General features: G+C 48.2%; 1 protein-coding gene across 7 annotated transcripts; it reads right to left on the bottom strand.

Annotated features, from left to right (window-relative positions):
* Window positions 1-466: 466 nt before the first annotated feature.
* LOC136174148 (DNA dC->dU-editing enzyme APOBEC-3H-like) lies at window positions 467-22,675 on the bottom strand. Of its 7 annotated transcripts, none has more exons than XM_065944071.1 (8): window positions 22,436-22,669; window positions 20,779-20,935; window positions 17,005-17,284; window positions 16,756-16,870; window positions 10,193-10,349; window positions 9,015-9,282; window positions 8,641-8,756; window positions 467-514 (listed from the first exon to the last, which is right to left on the bottom strand). In XM_065944071.1, exons 1-8 carry the CDS (start codon window positions 22,510-22,512, stop codon window positions 482-484), a joined length of 1,203 nt encoding a protein of 400 aa, XP_065800143.1. In that variant the 5' UTR covers window positions 22,513-22,669; the 3' UTR covers window positions 467-481. The 7 variants fall into 7 exon arrangements, with proteins under 7 accessions (XP_065800143.1, XP_065800153.1, XP_065800164.1 ...); XM_065944081.1 differs by lacking the exon at window positions 467-514 and adding an exon at window positions 691-2,905 and having other exon boundaries at window positions 22,436-22,668; XM_065944092.1 differs by lacking the exon at window positions 467-514 and adding an exon at window positions 7,518-7,955 and having other exon boundaries at window positions 22,436-22,666.
* Between the last annotated feature and the right edge of the window lie 12 nt (window positions 22,676-22,687).

Below are 22,687 nucleotides of genomic sequence, written 5' to 3'. Positions count from 1 at the left end.
TTCCCAGCACATATAAGGGTTTTGTTTACACTAGCCTGTAGGCTACCAAGTGTGCGATAACATTACGTTTTTTAAGAATGGACATAACTTGGGAATTCCCTGGCATTCAAGTGGCTAAGACTGAACTTCCACTTGCAAGGGGCTAGGAGCTAAGCTCCTACATGTTGCATGGCGCTGCCAAAAAAAATTTTTTTTTAAGTACACATTTTAGTTTAAAAATACAAAACAAGAAAAGCAAATTAAAATGGTAATGTCAAAGATCACTGATCAGAAACCAACACAACTTGGTAAAGCAGTTATCCTCCAATTAAAAATAGCTTTTAAAAATAATAAGAAAAAAGATCACAAATCACCATAACAGACAAAATAATAATGAAAACCTCTGAAATGTTGAAAGTATTGCTAACATGTGACACAGAGACACGAATTGAGCAGATATTGTAAGAAAAACACTGCTAGTAGACTTGCTCCATGCAGGTTACTACAAACCTTCAGTTTGTGAAAAATGCAGTGCCTGTGAAACACAAAAAAGTGGAACGCAATTAAATGAAGTCTGCCTATAATTTGAAAATATATAAAATCCAATTCCTCCTTACACATTCAATGTAGTTATTAATATTTATTTACATTAGTGTGGATTCATGGTTCCCTATTTTATTCAATGACTGTCATCCATTATTATCACGACTTGCTTGAAATCTCAAAATTTCTCAGTTTTGGCCAGTTTGAACCTAGTTGGCTATTATACTTTAGGGTATGTTTGACATTTAATATGTTCGAAGTTTTTAAATATCTGACAAAGCAATTCCCCTTTCCACAACATTGCTATTCTTTTTCAGAATTATTTTGGCTATTCTTGCAGATTTTTCTCTTTCTATATTGAGTTTAGAATTGGATTTGTCAAATTATATAAGAATTTCAAATGAAATCTTTGTTAATACTCTTTCGAATTTATAGAAGAGAGGAAAAGTAAAATATTTTATCTGGGACCATTAAATGTTTCTTCACTTCATGTAGCTCTATTTTATGTCTTTTATTATATTTTTGCAATGCTGTTCATAAAGTGTACATATTTCTTCTTGGGCTTCCCTGGTGGCTCAGCAGTAAAGAATCCAGTTGCAATGCTGAAGACAAGGGTTCCATCCCTGGGTCGGGAAGATCCCCTGGAGTAGGAAATGGCAACCCACTCCAGTCTTCTTGCCTGGGAAATCTCATGGACAGAGGAGCCTGGTGGATTACAGTCCATGGGGTCACAAGAGCCAGACCCGATTTAGCAACTAAACCACCACATATTTCATCTTCGGACTCATCCTAGGCATTTCATAAATTTTATTACAGTTGTGAATAGTATCCCCCATACCAGACACACACAAATATTTTTAAATTGGTTATCACTAATTTGTGCCCACACCTTGATTCCAGACTTCTGCTCTCCAGAAGTGTAAGAGGATACATTTCTGTAGCTCAAAGTCGCCCCATTGGTGTTACTTTATTTTGGCAGCCTTGGAAACCAGTCCAATGTACGTATCTACAAATAGCGGTCTGATAAGCTAGTGACTGGGCTTCCCAGGTGGCGCAGTGGTAAAGAATCCAATGAAGACGCTAGAGAAGACTCCTTCCCATGTCTTCTCCAGGTCGGGCCTTTCCCTCACGGTGTGCTGATACCCCTTGTCATTCCTGGGCTTGTAGATCATTACTCCAGCCTCCACCTCTGTCCGCACATGAAATTCTCCTTGCAAGTCTGTGTCTTTCCTCTTCTTAAAGGATTACCAGTCGTGTTAGACGAAGGGTCCACCCTGCTTCGGTGTTATCTGTCCGTACATAATTATCTCTGCAATGACTCTATTTCCAAACAAGGACAACATTCTGAGGTCCTGGGAAGAGTATTAATTAGGGCGGATACTGCTCAGCCTGGTGCATACATATTTCACGTTTATTATTAAAAGCTTTCTGTCTCTCTGTCTTTTTTCTCTAAATTTTGGCTATACTGGGTTTTTGTTGTGGTACCCAGGCTTCTTTTGTTGCAGTGCAAGGCCTTCTCTCGTTGTGGAGCACAGGCTGCAGCGAATGTAGACTCACTGACTTCTCGAGTTGCCGTGCTGGCTTAGTTGCCCCAAGGCATGTAGGATCTTAGTTCCCTGACCAAGGATTGAATCCTGCATTCGAAAGCAGACTCTTGTTTGGGCTATTCAGAGTCTTTTGTATTTCCACACAAATTTTAAAATTATTCATTGTATTTCTGTAAAAAAAAAAAAAAAAATGCCCATGGTATTTAGATAGTGATTGCATTGAATCTGTAGATTGCCTTGAATAGTGTGGTCATTTTATTTATTTATTTATTTTTAGTTCTACCACTTTATTGCTACCAACCCATTTCCCTCCACCCTCGTGCACACATGCTCAGTCATGTAACCCCATGGACTGAAGCCCGCCAGGCTCCTCTGTCCATGGACTTTTCCAGGCAAAAATACTGGAGTGGGTTGCCATTTCCTTCTCCAGGAGTATGGTCATTTTTAACAACATTACCAAGGACACTGTATGTCTTTCCATCTGTGTCATCTTCAGCTTCTTTCGTCAGTGTCTTCAGTTCAGTTCAGTTCAGTCTCAGTCGTCTCCGACTCTTTGCGACCCCATGGACTGCAGCACGCCAGGCCTCCCTGTCCATCACCAACTCCCGAGTAATTGTTGGCTGCATTGGGTCTTCATTGCTGCCGGTGGGCTTTCTTTAGTGGTTGCAGCAAGTGGATGCTACTCTTCATTGTGGTACACAGGTTTCTCTTTGCAGTGATTTCTTCTGTTGCGGAGCACAGACATAGTTGCACAGGCTTCAGTAATTGCAGCTCACAGGCCAAGTTGCTCCGAGGCGAGTGGGATCTCCCTGGACCAGGGATCAAACCTGTGTCCCCTGCATTGGCAGGTGGATTCTTAACCTCTGGACCTCTAGGGAAGTCCCAAATTAAATTTTAAAGGAAAGCAAGAGTGGCACTATTATATTAGGTGGAGTATAAGGCTCAGCTGGTTAAAGAGGAACTAAATACAGTAACAAAGGAACAATTAAAGAATAAAATGTAACAATTATAAACTTGTATGTACCAAATAACATAGTAGCCAACTACATAAAGGAAAAATAATTGTAAACCCTAGTTGAGTTGGAGTGGCAATGTTTATACCCCAGGGAATGGATCACGGTTGGCCTAAATCTGTTCAACAGTATGAGAACCATGAGCTTCCAGATGTTTCCCCCTCAGTCAGTCTCTCCCATCTGGAGAGACTTCTCCATCAGAGGGCAGACAGACTGAAAACCACAATCACAGAAAACTAACCAATCTAATCACATGGACCATAGCCTTGTCTAACTCAATGAAACTATGAGCCATGCTGTGTGGGGCTACCCAAGATGAACAGGTCAGGGTGGAGAGGTCTGACAGAATGTGCTCCACTGGAGAAGGGAATGGCAAACCACTTCAGTATTCTTGCCTTAAGAACCCCATGGACAGTATGAACAGGCAAAAGGATAGGACACTGAAAGATGAACTCCCCAGGTCGGTAGGTGCCCAATATGCTACTGGAGATCAGTGGAGAAATAACTCCAGAAAGAATGAAGGGATAGAGCCAAAGCAAAAACAACACCCCGTTGTGGATCTGACTGGTAATAGAAGCAAGGTCCAATGCTATAAAGAGCAATAATGCATAGGAACCTGGAATGTTAGGTCCATGAATCAACGAAAATTGGAAGTGGTCAAACAGGAGATGGCAAGAGTGAACTTTGACATTTTAGGAATCAGCGAATTAAAATGGACTGGAATGGGTGAATTTAACTCAGATGACAATTATATCTTCTGCTGTGGGTAAGAATGCCTTAGAAGAAATGGAGTAGGCATCATAGTTAACAAGAGTCTGAAATGCTGTACTTGGATGCAATCTCAAAAACAACAGAATGATCTCTGTTCATTTCCAAGGCAAACCATTCAATATCACAGTAATCCTAGTCTATACCCTGACCAGTAATGCTGAAGAAGCTGAAGTTGAAACGTTATATGAAGACCTATAAGACCTTCTAGAATTAACACCCAAAAAAGATATCCTTTTCGTTATAGGGGACTGGAATGCAAAAGTAGGAAGTCAAGAAATACCTGGAGTAACAGGCAAATTTGGCCTTGGAGTACAGAATGAAGCAGGGCAAAGGCTAATAGAGTTTTGCCAAGAGGACGCACTGGTCACCCTCTTCCAACCACACAAGAGAAGACTTTACACATGGATATCACCACATGGTCAACACTGAAATCAGATTGATTATGTTCTTTGCAGCCAAAGATGGAGAAGCTCTATACAGTCAGCAAAAACAAGACTGGGAGTTGATTGTGGCTCAGATCACAAACTCCTTATTGCCAAATTCAGACTTAAACTGAAGAAAGTAGGGAAAACCACTAGACATTCAGGTGTGACCTAAATCAAATCCCTTGTGATTATACAGTGGAAGTGAAAAGTAGATTTAAGAGACTAAATCTGATAGAGTGCCTGATGAACTATGGACAGAGGTTCATGACACTGTACAGGAGACAAGGATCAAGACCATCCCCAAGAAAAAGAAATGCAAAAAAGCAAAATGGCCATCTGAGGAGGCGTTACAAATAGCTGTGAAAAGAAGAGAAGTAAAAGGCAAAGAAGAAAAGGAAAGATATACCCATTTCAATGCAGAATTCCAAAGAATAGCAAGGAGAGATAAGAAAGCCTTCCTCAGCGATCAATGCAAAGAAATAGAGGAAAACAATAGAATGGGAAAGAATAGAAATCTCTTCAAGAAAATTAGAGATACCAAGGGAAAATTTCATGCAAAGATGGGCTCAATAAAGGACAGAAATATTAGGGACCTAACAGAAGCAGAAGACATTAAGAAGAGGTGGCAAGAATAGACTGAAGAACAGTACAAAAAAGATCTTCATGACCCAAATAATCACGATGGTGTGATCACTGACCTAGAGCCAGACATCCTGGAATGTGAAGTCAATTGGGCCTAAGCTAGTGGAGGTGATGGAATTCCAGTTGATCTATTTCAAATCCTAAAAGATGATGCTGTGAAAGTGTTGCACTCAATATGCCAGCAAATTTGGAAAACTCCGCAGTGGCCACAGGACTGAAAAAGGTCGGTTTTCATTCCAATCCTTAAGAAAGGCAATGCCAAAGAATGCTCAAACTACGGCACAATGGCACTCATCTCAGTTCAATTCAGTTCAGTTCAGTCTCTCAGTTGTCTCCAACTCTTTTGAGACTCCATTAACCACAGCATGCCAGGCCTCCCTGTCCATCACCAACTCTCAGAGTTTACTCAAACTCATGCCCATTGAGTTGTTGATGCCATCCAACCATCTCATCCACTGTCATCCCCTTCTCCTCCTGCCCTCAATCTCTCCCAGCATTAGGGTCTTTTCATATGAGTCAGCGCTTCACATCGGGTGACCAAAGTATTGGAGTTTCAGCTTCAACATCAGTCCTTCCAATGAACACCCAGGACTGATCTCCTTTAGGATGGACTGGATCTCCTTGCAGTCCAAGGGAATCTCAAGAGTCTTCTCCAACACCACAGTTCAAAAGCATCAATTCTTCGGTGCTCAGCTTTCTTTATAGACCAACTCTCACATCCATACATGACCACTGGAAAAACCATAACCTTGACTAGATGGACCTTTGTTGCCAAAGTAATGTCTCTGCTTTTTAATATGCTGCCTAGGTTGGTCATAGCTTTCCTTCCAAGGAGTAAGCGCCTTTTAATTTCATGGCTGCAATCACCATCTACAGTGATTTTGGAGCCCAAAAAAATAAAGTCTGCCACTGTTTCCATTGTTTCCCCATCTATTTGCCATTAAGTGACGGGACCGGATGTCATGATCTTAGTTTTCTAAATGTTGAGCTTTAAGCCAACCTTTTCACTCTCCTCTTTCACTTTCATCAAGAGGCTCTTTAGTTCTTCACTTTCTGCCATAAGAGTGGTGTCATCTGCATATCTGAGGTTATTGATATTTCTCCTGGCAATCTCGATTCCAGCTTGTGCTTCTTCCAGCCCAGCGTTTCTCATGATGTCCTCTGCATAGAAGTTAAATAAGAAGGGTGACAATATGCAGCCTTGACGTACTACTTTTCCTATTTGAAACCAATCGGTTGTTCCATGTCCAGTTCTAACTGTTGCTTCCTGACCTGCATACAGGTTTCTCAAGAGGCAGGTCAAACAGTCTGGTATTCTCAGACCTTTCAGAAATTTCCAATGCAGGGGGCCAAGGCCCGGGTCTTGGTCCCTGGTCATGGAACTGGTTCCCAACAGGCTGCAACTAAAGATCCCACGTGGTGCAACTAAGACTCAATGCAGCCAAATAAATAATTTAAAAAAAAACCAGAAATTGAGGAGACAATCCCATTTATCATCACATCAAAAAGAATAAAATACTTGGGAATGAATCTACCTAAGGAGGCAAAAGACATATACTTGGAAAACTGTAAGACACTGATTGAAGCTGAAACTCCAATCCTTTGGCCACCTGATTTGGAGAGCTGACTCATTTGAAAAGACCCTGATGCTAGGAAAGATTGAGGGCAGGAGGAGAAGGGGATGACAGAGAGTATTTTTTTTTGTAAGCAGCATGGGAGTATTTATTCTGTTCACATTTTGTGTTGTGTTAGTCACTCAATCATATCCGATTCCTTGGGACCCCATGGACAGTAGTCCACCAGCCTCCTCTGCCCATGGAATTTTCCAGGCAAGAATACTGGAAGCAGGTTGCCATTCCCTTCTTCAGGGGATCTTCTCAACCCAGGAATTGAACCCAGGCTTCCCGTATTATGGTCAGATTCTTGAGCTTCTGAGTCACCAGGGGAGCCCCTCTGTTCATATTCAGTGTGATACGTTAGATTTTACTCTTCTCATCTTATGCTTGTTCATTATTTATTGTAAATGTTTCCTGTCCCATTTCCTCCATCCTGATGGGACTGTTCTCATTGGGGCAGTCGAAGCAGGGGATCTTTGTTAGTATCCAGCTGCTGTGGGTGAAGCTGTCACCAGCAGTCCTGGTCTCTAGAGCAGCTAGCAGCATAGTTTGGAGGCTTCCTGGCAGTGAAGCCTCCAAATCCAGTTCCTTGTCTTTCCTAGAGATTCCGTGAACCATCCAACATCTTTCTATTAAATGTTTTTTCTGTTTCAATTAGCCAGGGATGCCTGTTGCTTCAACCAAGAACACTGGAAAACACAGTTTCAAGTGTGTTCTTTCCCCAGTCAAGTCTGTGGTCAACTTCATGCGATCAAGTTTTACTTTACCTATTAAAAATATTTGATTTATTATTTTACTTGGCTGTGCCAGGTCGTAGTTGTAACCTGTGGGGTCTTTTGGTTTTGGTTTGCAGGATCTTTAGTTGTGGCATGTGGGATCTCGTCGTCCCCTGACCAGGGCTCAAACCCTGGTCCCTTGCGTTGGAGCAAGGAGTCTTAGCCACTGAACCACCAGGGAAGTCCTTATCTTATTTATTTAGACAAATGTTAGATACAGAGAAGGAATAGAGCATAGTTGAACCACAAAATGATCCCACTATTCCAGACTCTACTAGGAATTCTAAAGTAAATTTTTCCTTAGTGTTGTAACACTAAAGTTCTTTGTACTCATCTTTTAATGAAGGAAAGACTAATCCTAACCTAACCCTTTTAGAAAGTAACCCAAGTTTTACAAACTTTCAAATTGTCTTTATTTATTTTTTTAATTAAAAAATATTTTCCCACTTAGAAAACAGAAGAAAGGTCTCTGGACTTGGGTGAGGGTCAGGCATGCCTGTGGAGCTTGTTACTGGATCCTGAGAGTCAGCAGTTTACAAAGCATTAAGATGCCCCAGAAACTGTCATCTTGAGTCACTTCTTAATAACAAAGGGGATGAAAGTCTGATGCTCAAGCCTTTGAAGATCTTTTCTAAGTTGGGGCCTGTTGAGAGAGGAATGAGAAAGCTTTGATCGGCAGGAAAATGAGGGAGGCAGGGGAAGAGAGGTGATACTGAAAATGTAGGGACTGGAACCGAGTCACGGTGTGCCATGGAGGCCTGGAGAGAAACAGAGAGCTAACGAGAATTTATTAAGGGACTTCCGTGGTGGTCCAGTGATAAAGAGTCTGCCTTCCAATGTAGGGGACTCGAGTTCGAACCCTGGTAGAGGAACTAATATCCCACATGCTGCAGGGCATCTAAGAGGCTGCGTGCCACAAAGAAGTGTCAGTCACTCAGTCATGTCTGACTCTTTGCAGCCCCATGGACTATAGTCCACAGTAGCCCACCAGGCTCCTCTGTCCATGGACTTCTCCAGGGGATCTTCCTGATCCAGGGATCAAATCCAGATCTCCTGCATTGCAAGCGGATTCTTTACCATCTGAGCCACCAGGGAAGCCACAAAGAACATCTGAAGCAAACAAACAAACAAAAAGGATCTATCAAGGGAGAGATGGAAGGAACTGCCAATGCCTGGGAGAGGGGCCCAAAAGGAGGTGTCATGAGAGAAGAGAAAGGAGTGGGCAGTGGGAGACAGCAAGGAGATGACAGATGACAGAAGGGGGGAGGCTGAAGCTGGGAAGGGAGCGGGGGAGAGGCCAGGGACCTGCCTCGGGGCCAGCTTCTCACCGTCAGGATCCTCTGGAGCCTTCGTGTTATGCTCGCACTGTATTGCTGCAGCTTCTCCCAGGGCTGGAAGGGCCTTGACTGGTTGTCCACAAACTGTTCCCAGCAGTCTTCAAACTCTTGAGATGAGAGAGAGAAACGGAGTCAGGCCCTGAGGGCGGGGGAACGGCAAGCAACCCAGGTTCCCTCCTTCCTTCCCCCCTTTTTCTCTTCCTCTCCCTGGAATTTCCCCTTCCAGGGGGTATCACACCTTGTGTCTCAGCTGGGCCTCCATCCTTCCTGCCCAGCCTCCCCTCTTCCCCTCTCCCACTCAGTGGCTTGCCCTCTTGGAACTTGCAGACCCTCCAGGCCACCAACAGCTCTGTCTCTCTTCCTACCTGTGTGGGTCATGACAGCCACTGAGATCCCAGCTGCCTGCAGTTGCTGCAGCCCCCTCTGGAACGGCTTTTTCCAGTGAAAGTACAGGCGGGAGGCAAAGATCTGCAGGATCAGGTGGTCATTTCCGGTGATGAAATCGACCAGCTCACTGGCACATCTCGGGCAAGGGCTCCATGTGATATAGCAGATGATTTTGTAGCTCTGCCTCGGGTCCAGATTCAGTGAGTTGATCTTGTCAATAAAGCGAATTTCTGCATGCCGCTGCTTCTGGAAAGGGTTCCAGACAGAGAGCAGGAAGGGCTGGTTAGAAGGCAGAGGCCAGAGGTCACACATGGAGGGTGAAGCTGGGGATGAGGGACTCTATCCTGTGAACTTTCCAGTATGTGCGCTTGCCTATAGCACAAGGAAAGAACCTCCTTTCGTTCATTATGGATTCCTTCACTCACTCACTCATCCATTAATTCCACACATCTGTATCTTGATCGGAATCTGATCAGGGTCCTTGTGACCAGAGGAGACGGGTTGTAGACCAGACAGCCCCAGGGCTTCATGGTTATTTAGTCACTAAGTCGTGTCTAACTCTTTGCAACCCCATGGACTGTAGCCCACCAGTCGCCTCTGTCCATGGGATTTCCCAGGCAAGGATATTGGAGTGGGTTGCCAGTCTCTTCTCCAGGGGATCTCCCTGACCCAGGGATCAAACCCACGTCTCCAGTATTGGTAGGCGGATTCTTTACCACTGAGCCGCCAGGTAGAGTGTGACCTGGTATTTGGACACAATCAGGAGGTTGTCTGGAGATGTTTGAACCTGAGGATACCAAGGAGCAGGTCAGGGAGGGAGAGAGGAAGAACAGACAGGTGGAAAGATGAGCAGAAAGACAGAAATGTGATGGAGATCTTGCAGGTGAGGTTAGGTGCTCAGTCCTTGGAAGAGTGGTTGGCTTCCTGGAGTGATGACTGAGCTGAGACCTGGAAGATGAGAAAACATGAGCTTCTCAAAGAGGAGCAGGAAGACATTGTGCTGGAGGGAAGGGCTTCTGTGGTGGCCTGGGGATGGGGAAGAAGGAGGAGTGTTCCCAGGAAGCTGGGTTAACTCAGACTGCTAAGCCTCGGGATTTTCCCTGCATGAATGGGGTTAGCCCCTGCCCGCCCTGTACCTGGAGGACCCATTTGGCACCTTGTTTCGGAAGCAGCCTCTGTCAAGCGTTGAGTCGTCAGGCTGCTTCAGCTGGTAGCACAGGTATGTTTTCCTCCGATAGTGAGGTAGTGGGACCCGGGGCTGGTTGCCAAACTGCTGCTTGAACAGAGTTTCTCTTAGCAGATTCATCGTGTTTCTGTGCAATAAGGAAGGAGAAAACCCAAGATGCAGAGAGCATTCTTTCTCTGGCGTCACCCTAGGCTCTGAACCTCATTCTGAACCCAATTCCTTGGGCTCGCCTGGGCCCTTAAGGGGAGGTATGGGAGGGTCTCTTCCTTCGTGGCTGATCAGGGGGACCGGGGAGGGAGACGGAAGAATGTGAGTTCTCCCACTCAGAGACTACCTCCCACCTCTGGCCTGAAAGAGATCCCCCTGCCCCACTCCAGCCCACACTAGAGGACTCTGCAGGCAGGATGCCTGGGCTGGGATGGGGCAGGGGTGCCTGGAGAATTGGGCATGGCATGTCCTTCCTCTGCTCTCACATCTTTGTCCTGAGCCCCAGACCCCTCTGTGTAGGTACCACAAGCATCTCAATCGCATTCAGAACCCCTTCTCTTTGGGCAGTTGGAGGGATGGAAGCTGGCGTTTTTTCCTTTAACTGTTTGTGCTCCTGGCTGAGCTATGTGTATCACACTTTTGTCTGTAGAAAGAGCACAGAGGCACATGACCAGGAAAAACTGCTGTCACCAAGGGTGTGTTGCAACAGACACTTTTGGCAAAAGCACTCACTTAGCTTTTTTCCCCCCACCCATTATGCTTGTACTCTGTAAAGTATTTCGTTTTGTATCTTGCTTTCTTTCATGTGATACATTGCAAAGTGGCCCAGCCCATGTGGGAATGCAGAACCACCAGGTTCTAGTATGTGAGCTTCCCGACAGCACAAGGAAAGAACCTTCTTCTTTCCTTCATTATGTATTCTTTCACTCACTCTCTCATCCATTAATCCCACACTCCTCAAGCATCTATATCTTGATCAGAATCCAATCAGGGCCCCTGAGGCCAGAGGAGTTGGGTTGTAGACCAGACACCCCCAGGGCTTCATAGTTGTTTAGCTACTAAGTCGTATCTGACTCTTTGTGACCCCATGGACTGTAGCCTGCCAGGCTCCTCTGTCCAAGGGATTTCAATAAATCCCATTTCTTTTCAATAAATGCTGCTGGTTCTGCACAGATTGAAGCAGGTGGACACAACCGGGAACCTTCCTGCCAGACCCCAGGGAGGTGCGTGAAGGCATGCTCTTGGCGGAGCCCCACCGCACGTGCACACTCAAGACCAAGCAGATGCCAGTCTGAACAAGCTTGGGAGGCTTGATGGCCTCAGACCCGGTGGTCCTTTTGGACCCTCCACCCAAGGTAATGTCACTTGGCCTATCATTGCATCAGACACAGGTGATCTCAGAGCATCAGAACAGGCATCTGGACTCAGGAACCAAACCAAGCGTGCCCTCACAGCCCAGACCCTGGGTTGCAACAATCTGTGCCTACAAGGCCGGAAAAGCTTCGCCATATTTCCAGCTGACTCACTGAAATACCACCAGTTCCACCAATGAAAAACCATTTCTGGTATCTGTTATGCTAATTAGCAAAGCCACAGATTTCACCAGTGGAAACCTATCTCATCAATGGAAACCTAACATCCCTCATGTTAATCAGGAAAACTTTAGGTGGATTTGGAGAACAACTACTAAAGAGACCATCTCTGGACTGTGACCTTTCGTTACCGGCCACTGACCTCCCCTGAAGTTCGTACTCCCGGGGAGGGGAACAGGTGGCCAGATCAGAAGGGAAATCCCATTTGCAGCACATCTAAGACAACCACTGCCCCATCTGCCCGGAGTCTTCCTGATTTTAGCCCTGAAGTCCCCATGTTCTGGGAAACTCCCCAGTCCTGGGGACACTCAGACAACTCAAGGCTGAAACCCTTCACATTTCAGACAAGAGGACTTATCTTCATAGCATATATGTTGCACCTTGACCTTGAATAGCTAAAACTGTAGGTGTGACAGAAACAACCTTTAAGAAGTATTTAAAGACCAATTGAATTTTTCACACTTGATAGAGTCTTCATGGGAAATGAGCTATCTTCTTATCTTGGAGAGTATTCCCCCCACAGAGCAGAAATGAGAGTATTCTTTTGCAAAATTGTGCCTTTAAAATAAAGTTTTACAAAAATGCTTTTGTAGCTGACTCCGGACATTGTTTCAATCATCCTTGAACCTAACGTCTAGGATTGAGGGTGCACAGAAAGCTTCAGAAAGACTTGGGGGCCATGTCTATGGAATATGGCCAGGGGCAGACAGACAGATGGCCAGGGGTACAGACAGACAGGCTGTGGCAGAGGCGGGGCTGGGAGGCCTGAGGCAAGAGGAGGAACAGAAGTGGAGTCCTGCAGGGAAGGAGCCAGAGAGAGAACCCAGGGCTGGGAGTGGATGGTGGCAGAGCCTGGAGCTAAGAGGAGAACTGGCAACGACACCTGGTCCCCGCAGCCTTGCTCCAGCCCCCTTGGCAGACTCATCTCGGCTTGCCCTGGCACTGGGCTCTCTGGCTCCACCTTCTTCTCAGCAGGCTGCCCTTGGCCTTGGGAGAGTCCCTTATCTGAGAATGTTCCCCCACAGCTTTCCAAGTGGCAGATGCCCTTCTGGCCTGGGGAAGCCGAGGCGGGAGGTCCTAAGCTGGTTTTCTTTTTCTCCATCCTCTTCCTCCTCCCGGGCTCTTGACTTACCTGGTCCCGGGAGTCCAAATGCAATCTCCTTGCCCAGGAAGTCCTGACCCAGCCCAGCCCTCTGTCATAGACACTCTGCCTCTGTTTCCTCTCCCAGGACCCTTGCTTTTAGGACAGCCAATGATCTGAAAGCAACCTCCCAGCCAGCTCAACCAAGGCCCCGCCCCCTTCCTGTTTTGGCACCAGGGGTGGGAGGGCCCCGGGGTGCTTTGCTTCCTTGGGCTCAGACGCACCTTCTCTGGGGCCCTCCCTCTTGGCAGAGCTCAGACTCTGATGGATGGGCAGGACCGACAGTACTGCAGAGGGGAAACAGAAAGTGAAGATGCCATCGAGGGGGATGGGCCAGACCCTGGCTGTAGAGAGCAGGACAGAGGCTGCTCCCACTGGGGGAAGGGCAGGCTGGTGCTCTCTCCATCCCACCCTGGCTTGGTACTTAGTTGTCATTCAGTATCCTGGCAAGACTCTGGGAAGGATGGAAAAGGAGGACTGGGGGTCAGCACTCCAGATCTTCATTTCCAGCCCTGTGTTGGGCAGATCTGTGCACCATCAGTCACCCCAGCGCCCCAACAGCCTCGAGCAGGGAGGATCGTTATCCTGACATTTTAGATGAGGTCCTAGCACAGTGAGGTTAAGACACTCTCTTGAGGTCACACAGCAAATAAAGGGAAGAGCTGGAAAGCTGTCCAGGCAGCCTGGCCCGGCTCCCTCCCACTGCTTCCCCATTGTTCCATGAAAAGAAGTGGGCGGAGGGTGGGTACAAAAGAAAGGGTAAGCTGCTTGCTTACCCTTGTCATGTCAAGACCTCCAGAAGAAAAAGCTCTGGGGAAAGGGGAAACCTAGGGAGGAGGTCTTAGAGCGGTCACGGCCACCTCCAGTCCAGACTGCACAGAGACTCGACTCCTAAGTCAATTTTTCCCAGCTTGTCATGTCACTGCTCTCAGACCCTGCATATACCCTCTTCTGCCCCACAGGCCCTGGTGTGGCCTCGGGGGTAACAAGAGCTTGGGCAGGAAGTTAGAGGATCTATAAGAATGGTGTCCCCTTTACTTCCCTTTGTCCTAATGCCCAGGGTGAAAGCCAATGGAAAATTCTAGAACTATCTGGGTCCTTTTGGGAAGACTGATCAGATCTGTATACTGACGTGTGGGTCAGACTCAGCGAACTAAGTCACCCCTGGCCTGAGAAGCAGGAAGGATGGACAAGAAGGTTGAAACCCTTTGCTGGCCTTTGCCTGATGACAGCAATCCTCTAGCCCCAGTCCTAGAGATCCCCGTGAGCTGCCTGAGATGGGCCGAGATGCAGGCGTGCTGGGAGCGGGACGTTTTGAGCTGGCCACTGTGGCCCTCTTAATGCTGGAGACAATCAGGAGGTGTGCCATCCACAGGTGTGCCTCCCCCCTTGAAGGAAACACCGACAGGGAAGGCATCGAGGCAGATGAGCTGAAGCAGCCAGGGACCCCTGGGACTCTGCTGAGGACCCCCAGGCAGCAGTGCAAACAGGAGGGGAGAGCGAATGGGCAAGCGTTTGCTGCTACTGACAATTCACAGCCAGACGCCAAGAGGAATGGGACCCCCGACCTTCTCCACGAGGACTTTATGACAGATTCCAAACCGATGGCTTCCCACTTGCTGGTCCTTCCTGTGCCTCTGGTGGCCCAGAAACCCAGCTCATCAGGAGCTTACTCCTTTTACCCCTCGCCACAGTCCCCACCACCCTTTCTGGAATCTCCACTGAGTTCCTCCTCCTCGGTGCATTTACGTGGCTGCTGGCTCTGCAATCACAGGGCCAGACACTCGAGTTCTGATCTACCTTGAGCAGCTGAGCTGTGGTCTCTGACCTGACTCCTGGCGGCCCTTCCACTTTCTGTTCTGCTTTTGGGAAAATCTCCCATCATCTCAATCCTCATGTGCCCAATCCTACTTTTTCCCCTAAAGGCTTATTTAAATGTAAACTTAACCATTAACTTTCCCCCTCTCCCCACTCACTCTCCATCACCATCCTCAGAGCCTCATCACTGGCAGCAATGTGGGGATGGGACCAGGAATGAGCAGAGTGAGCTCGGGCTGTGACGATGTCAGAGTGAACGTGGGGTGAGGGTGGGGTTGTGGGGGTACCCAGGTCTAGAATGGAAGCCAACGAGTCAGGGTCAAGGGGTGGGGGCGTGACCTGGAGAGAGGCACACAGGACCAGGATCCCGCCGCCACTGCGCCCGCTCAGCTCAAAGATGCCCTTGGCCATTGTAGGGGCTGAACTGTGAGCCCCAAATCCATATTCCGAAGTCCCCACCTCCACTTCCTCAGAACGTGACCATAACTGAGATAAGACCTTGAAGGCAGTAATTGAATTAAGAGCAAGCTCTTAGGGCGGGGGTCCGCAACCTCCGGGCCATGGACTGGTACCTGTCTGTGGTCTGTTAGCAACTGGGCTGCACAGCAGGAGGTGAGCGGTGGGCAAGCAAGCAAAGCTTTATCTGTATTTACAGTCACTTCCCATCGTTCACATTACTGCCTGAGCTCCGCCTCCCATCAGGTCAGGGGTGGCATTAGATTCTCACAGAAGCATAAATAGGGCTTCCCAGGTGGCATCAGTGGTAGAGAACCCATCTGCCAATGCAGGAGCCAGAAGAGACTCAGGTTCAGTCCCTGGGTCGGGAAGATCTCCCATGGGAGGGCTTGGCAACCCACTCCAGTATTCTTGCCTGGAGAATCCCATGGACAGAGGAGCCTGGTGGGCTACAGTCCATGGGATGGCGAAGAGTTGGAAATGACTGAAGCAACTTAGCTCGCACATACAGGAGTGAAAACCCTACTGTGAACTGTGCAATCAAGGGACCTAGGTTGCATGCTCTTTATGAGAGTCATCCCCAAACCATCCTCTTCCCAACCCTCCAGTCTGTGGAAAAACATTGTCTTCCATGAAACTGGTTCCTGGGGTCAAAAAGGTTGGGGACCACAGTCTTAGGGTGACTCTTAATCCAATCTGACTGATGTCCTTATGTGTGCTAAGTTGCTTCAGTCATATCTGACTCTTTGCAACCATATGGTCTGTAGCCTGCCAGGCTCCTCTGGCCCTAGGATTATTTAGGCAAGAACACTGGAATGGGTTGCCATGCCCTTCTCCAGGGGATCTTCCTGACACAGGGATTGAACCTGCATCCAACGTCTCCTGCATTGGCAGGTGGGTTCTTTACCACTAGCGTCACCTGGGAAGCCACGACGTCCTTATAAGAGGAGATTGGGACCCACAGAGGGACACCAGGGGCTCCCCAGGGGTCACGCACAGAAGAAAGAACATCTGGGGACACAGCGAAAAGGCAGCCACCTGCAGCCGAGGAGAGAGGCCACAGGAAAACCCAGCCTGCCGCCACCTTGGTCTTGGACTTCTAGCCTCCATGACAGCAAGAATAATAAATGCCTCTTGTTAAGCCACCCAGCCTGCGGAGTTTTGCTGCTGACGCCCTAGCGAATAAATACAGTCACTCCCATCAGGAATCCTCATTCTCTGACTCGTCAGGTCAGTCTTCAAGGTTGTTTTTTCAAATCTCATTTTCACACGTATACATGTTTATACCCACTTATGTTCAGTTCAGTAACAAGGTTGGGTCAGCGCGCGAGATGGGAGGAGGCGGGGGGCCCCTTGCTGGGGGAGAGGGAGATGCTGGGGGAAGAAAGGAGAGAGGAACCGAGGAAAGGCAGGATGGTTCAAGGGCAGGGGACTGGCAGGGCCAGGGGAAAAGAGGAGGCTGAGAAGGGAGGTGACGGTGGGCAGAGGTGAAGGGGAGGCCATGGGTCGGGGTCAGGGAGAGGCTAGGAAGCCCTCACCCGAGAATGTCCTCGAGCTCTGCAAACAGCCGCTGATAATTTATGTCCAGTTTCTTCCAAGGCTTGAAGCGCCTCCTCTGACTGTCTACAAACTTTTTCCAACAGTATTTGAATTCTGAGATGAAGAGGAAAGCAGAGCTGTCAGGGCTGGGCCTGTCCTCTGCTGACCCTCTCCCGGTGCCCTGGGGCCTCCTCCCCGCTCCCCAGGCTCCCCTCCCCTCGCCCAGCCCCCCAGCCCCCTGCTCTCACCTCGGTAGGACATAATGTTCACACTGGCCCCCTGGTGGCTCAGCCCAAGCAGCCCCTGCCTGTACGCCACGTCTTGGAAGTAGTAGAGGCGGGCAGCGAAGATGCTGAGCGTCACATTCCGGTACCTCGCCAGGAAGTCAGCCACCTGCTTCGCGCACTTCACGCAGGGGCTCCACGACATGTACCAGGTGATGCGGTAACACTCGTCAGGCTGCAGCTTCATTTTGCAGAACCAAGACAGGAAGTGGAGTTCGGTGTGGCAGCGAGTCCCAGCTTTGACCTGGACGAGACGGAGGAGGAAAGCGGGGTTGTTCTTGGCGGCGGAGCAGGCCACGTGCCCGGGGCGGATGGTGGTGGGGAGGAGGGGTCAGGGGCCAGTGTCCCAGAGGAAGGTGGCTTCCTAGTTATCCCTTCTTTCCATCTGTCCCCTCCCTTCTTTTCTTCCTTAGATGTCCCTTCCCACAGTCATCCGCTCATCCATTCACTCCAACATCCATCCTCTTAAGCATTCATTCTACAAGTATCCTGAGTGCCAGCTTCGGGCCAAGTCCTCTTGGGTCCAGCTTGGTTCCCTGGGTGCTGTCTGCTGGGAGGCTCACAGAACTGCCCTGCACCTCGGGGAGCCCACCAGCCACACACCTCTACACCTGACGTGTGGCTCGAGTGAAGGGAGATGTGTGGCAGGTGTGAAAATACACAGTTCAGGGCCTTCCTTGGTTGTCCAGTGGCTAAGACTCTGCTCTCAATGCAGGGAACCAGGGTTCGATCCCTGGTCAGGGAACTAGACCCCACAGGCCGCAACTAAAACAGATCCTGTATGCGTCAACTAAAAGAACATGCCACAACTAAGGCCTGGAGCAGCCAAATAAATAAATATTAAAAATAAAAAACACGGTTCATTTCAGTGACTTAGTATGAACAAAAAAAGAATGCAAACTATCTCATGAAGTTTTATATTAGTTATGCATTAGAAAATACATATAAGTCTATAGCTTAGATATACAGTCAATTCTCTGTATCTGAGGACTGCTCATTTGCAGATTCAACCAACCACCTATTGAAGTTATTCAGAAAAAGGAAATTCCAGAAAGTTTCAAAAGGCAAAACTTGAATTTGCCCGGCTGGCAACAATTTACACAACATCTTGTTCATTTGCTAAGTTATATCCGACTCTTTATGACCCCATGGACAACAGCACTCCAGGCTTCCCTGTCCTTCACCATCTCTCAGAGTTTGCTCAGACTCATGTCCATTGTGTAGGTGATGTCATCCAACCATCTCATCCTCCAAAGTTCCCTTCTCCTCCTGCCCTCAATCTTTCTCAGCATCAGTGTCTTTCCAGTGAGTTGGCTCTTTGCATCAAGTGGCCAAAGTATTGGAGCTTCAGCGTCAGCCTCAGTCCTTTGAATGAATATTCAGGCTTGATTTCCTTTAGGATTGACTGGTTGGATCTCCTTGCTGTCCAAGGGACTCTCAAGAGTCTTCTCCAGCACAATTCGAAAACATCAATTTTTGGTGCTCAGCCTTCTTTATAATCCAGCTCTCATATCCGTACATGACTATTGGAAAAATCATAGCTTTGACTATATGGACCTTTGTTAGCAAAGTGATGTCTGCTTTTTAATACACTGCCTAGGTTTGTCATATGCTTTCTTCCAAGCAGCAAGTGTCTTTTAACTTCCTGGCTGCAGTCACCATCCACACTGGTTTGGGAACCCAGGAAAATAAAACCTGTCACTGTTTCCAATTTTTCCCCATCTATTTGCCATCAAGTGATGGGACTGGATGCCATGATCTTAGTTTTTTGAAAGTTGAGTTTTAAGCCAGCTTTTCACTCTCCTCTTTCACTTACATCTACATTGTATTTACAAATGTTTATGTAGCATTTACATTGTATCAGATATCACAAGTAAACTAGAGGTGATCTAAAGCATATGGGAGAAATGTGTATGGGTTATATGCAAATGCTGTGCCATCTTACATATGGAATTCAGTATCTGCAGATTTTGGTGTTACCAGGGGTCTTGGAACCAACCTCCCGCTCCATATGGAGGGATGACTGCATTGCCCAATACCTTATCAATATTAATTTCATTGGTTTCTCTTAACTTTTTGAATACTGGGTAGTAGAAAAAGTCAGATGACATGTGTGACTCGGATGGTATTTTGATGGGGTAATATTGCTACAGCGCACATTCCCACCCCACCCAGCCCATGACAGCTGCTCAGGTAAGTTCTGAAAAGGCTGCAGGCGGGTGGGGGACATTTTGCAGGAGTGGTGAGAGGTTGACACAGGAGCCGCAGGGCAATGGACTTATTAGGCACTGCTGATGCTGCAGTGGTCATCCAGGGGATCTGGCCATGCGCTCAGAGGCAGCTGGGGGGCAGGCAGAATGAAGGTTGTGGGTCTCCCCTGTGAGATCCCAAGCCCTAGGCACAGAAGAGGAATGGGTGTGGCAGGCAAGGCCCTAACCGGCAGAGCAGTTGCTAGGGTCTGATAGGCACTGGAACACAATAGACCAGACTTCCTAAACAGGTCCTTGTTATTGTTAAGTCACTAAGTCGTGTCCGACTATTTTGTGACTCCATGGATTGTAGCCCGCCAGGCTCCTCTGTCCATGGGATTTCCCAGGCAAGAATACTGGAGTGGGTTGCCATTCCCTCCTCCAGGGGATCTTCCTGACTCAGGGATGGAACCCATATCTCTTGCATCTCCTCCACTGGCAGGCGGATTCTTTACCACCAAGCCACCAGGGAAGCCCATGTGCTTTCCTCCAAAGCTAAAGGCCAAGCTCGATGACAACTCAGAGACCCACCACCAGCAGACTCTCTAAACAAAGCCTGGTGGGATGTCAATTGCCATCTTGTATGAGGTCCCAGGAGCTCAAGTACAGACTTCACAGGCCAAGGACTTAGGAAAATGTATGGGAAGACACAGAATTCCCTGAGAGCACCCAAATGGCATAGGACTGATTACAATTTTTTTCACATTATCAACTGGCCTTTGAACCTTTGTAATACCTGCAACAGAGGGACACCATTTGGGGGCTAAAATTTCATCCCGCTTTTGAAACAGAAACTAGATTTGAACTATGACCCGGGCACAGACATCAGACACTACCACTGCTGCATGCACGTGCTTGTGCATTCAGATGTGTCCGACTCTTTGTGACCCTGTGGACTGTAGCCCACCAGGCTCCTCTGTCCATGGAATTTCCAGGCAAGAATACTGGAGTGGGTTGCCATTACCTTCTTCAGGTGATCTTCCTGACCCAGGGAAAGAACCCGTGTGTCCTGCGTCTCCTGCATTGCAGGCAGATTCTTTACCACTTGAGCCATCCAGGAAGCCCCATCACTGCTATATCTGCATTCTTTTATTTATCTAGGCCCCACCAAACTGCTTGCTGGATCTTAGTTTTCCATGCCCCCTGCACTGGGAGCACTGCGTCTTAACCATTGGACTGCCAGGGACGCCCCTATAACTGCATTTTTGATGAAAACTGGACGCCCTGCAGAAGGAATTTTCCTAATATCTGACATAACACAGTCTGAAAACCAATGAATGGCAGTTGAAATTATATCCCCAGGTCATAACTTTGGGAAAACATCTTGTGCAAGGATCCTAAAACTTCAACAGTTTGCCCATCCACTCCCCACTCCCAGGCTGTTTCCCCCTTGGCGGGACACAATGCCAGCAGCACCTGAATCTGTGCTGCCTGCACTGCAATTCTAAAGCATCAAATAAATGCAATGAAAGTTTCCTGGGGCCCGTACCTGGTTATGAAAGACCCCCCAGTCGAAGGAGACATATGAGCGGTGTTTCCTTCTTTCCACTCGGTAGCAGATATAGGAGCAGTTCCGCCCGTTGGCGTAGAGCAGGTTGTGAAACTGGAAGTAAAAGGTATCAGGATCTAACCTCCACATGTGGTTCCTGAAGCAAAACAGTGAAAAGAGAAAATGCAGAGAGCTCCCGGCCTCCACCCCCACCCCGGCATTCCTCCTGGTGTCTCCTGAGCGCAGCGCCCTGGCCGCCCTTGGTGCTCTGCTTCCCAGCAACCCTCCTGGGCCTGGGGATTTCCTGCAGCCTTTGCAGGCAGAAAGGAAGACTGGGGAAGAGGAAATGGTGCTGGGTCAGCAGAGCGGGTGACGTCTCCCCCTGGGGCCCAGGTTCTGCTCCTTCCTATAGTACCCTAATCCCCACTCCAGTTTTCCTGCCTGCCATTAGTAAAACATAAAAAAGTAATAAAAACCTCTCCACTATAAAACAATAGCCTTTGACTCAGTTCCATTCATTCCTGACTTTTCACTTGTGCATTTGTTTGTATTAATTTTTATTGGAGTAAAGTTATTTCATAGCATTGTGTCAGTTTCTACGGTCTGGCAAAGTGAATCAGCTCTACACATACATGCATCCCCTCTTTTTTGGATTTCCTATCCCATCACAGCATACTGATTAGAGTTCCCTGAGCTATGCAGTAGTTTCTCACTGGTTATCTATTTTATACATGGTATCAATAGTTGTTTCAGTTTTTTAATGTGAGGTTAACACCTAAATTCACCAGTTCAGGCTACTGTTTCAAGTGCTTTCTGTATCTGAACTCATCAACTCCTCCCCAAAATCCCACGGGAGCCAAGCCCATTTTATAGAGGAAGAAGCAGGGACACAGAGCGGCAAGTAGCCCGCCCAAGTGACAGCAGTGAGTGATGGAGCCGGGGCCCTGACCGGACAGGCCATTTCCAGCTGTGCCATCCTGTGACCTTGCAGCCGTGTGAAGTCTTGGATATAGCTTTCTTTCTTACTCAGTTTTAAAACAGGAGCATTTCCCCTTATCTTTCCTCGATTCTAGGCTCTCGGTACAGTTATAAACGTGAAGCGTGGTCACCTAGGTTGTGGCCAGGTTGCAAACCATTTAATGGTTTTATTTAAACCAATGGTTGTAGATAAAACCATTTATTTTTCTGCTCAGAGCTGAGGTATCCTTGGAAGAGGGGATGTCTCTACTTGCCTCAGAGAAGTATTCTCACACTTACAGTGGTCTAAACAGTAGAGAAAATGGATCGGAGTGCTGTAAACACGATCCACCAGCTGCTTCAGCCATCCTTTGGCCAAATTCTAAGTGTTCATAGAGGGTGCAGGCGGGAAGGGAACTGGCCCGACAGCATTTCAGGCTGAGAGCTGGGCCAGAGGACCCTCAGAGAGGCGTGGAGGTGTGGGAGGGGCCAGTTCAGAAGCAAGAGGGGGCGCCCCCTCCCCGGAACAGGGCAAAGACTCCAAGTGGGAGAGGATCCTTTCGGAAAAGGTGCCAGAGGGGGAAAAAGGAACGGGGCTAGGGCTGCAGAGACTTCGGGAGAAGGAGGTTGAGGGATGGGACACAGCCCTAGGGACCTCGGGAGAGGGGGCCCAGTGCCCAGAGCGGACGGGCAGCGGTACCTGATCCAGGGCATCTGGCTGTAGCCCCGGTGGGCTGGTTGCAGCCCTGGCCTTTGTCTTGAGTGCAGGGGCTCCATTTCCTCTCCCAGGACTCTCGGGTAGAAAAACCCCTTATCTGTGAGTGACCTCCCAGGCCGGCTCTGCGGAAGCCCGTCCTCCTTCCTGCTTTGGCACGGGGGTGGGAGGAGGGCCCTGGGGGAGGGCCCCGGGGTGCTTTGCTTCCTCAGGCTCAGACCACCTTCCCCTGGGCCC

The sequence above is a fragment of the Muntiacus reevesi genome, chromosome 1, assembly GCF_963930625.1.
Source record: "Muntiacus reevesi chromosome 1, mMunRee1.1, whole genome shotgun sequence".
In the NCBI taxonomy this organism is placed as follows: Eukaryota; Metazoa; Chordata; class Mammalia; order Artiodactyla; family Cervidae; genus Muntiacus; species Muntiacus reevesi.
Note: the sequence above shows the minus strand (reverse complement) of the source record. Positions and strands in the feature narration are given on the sequence as shown.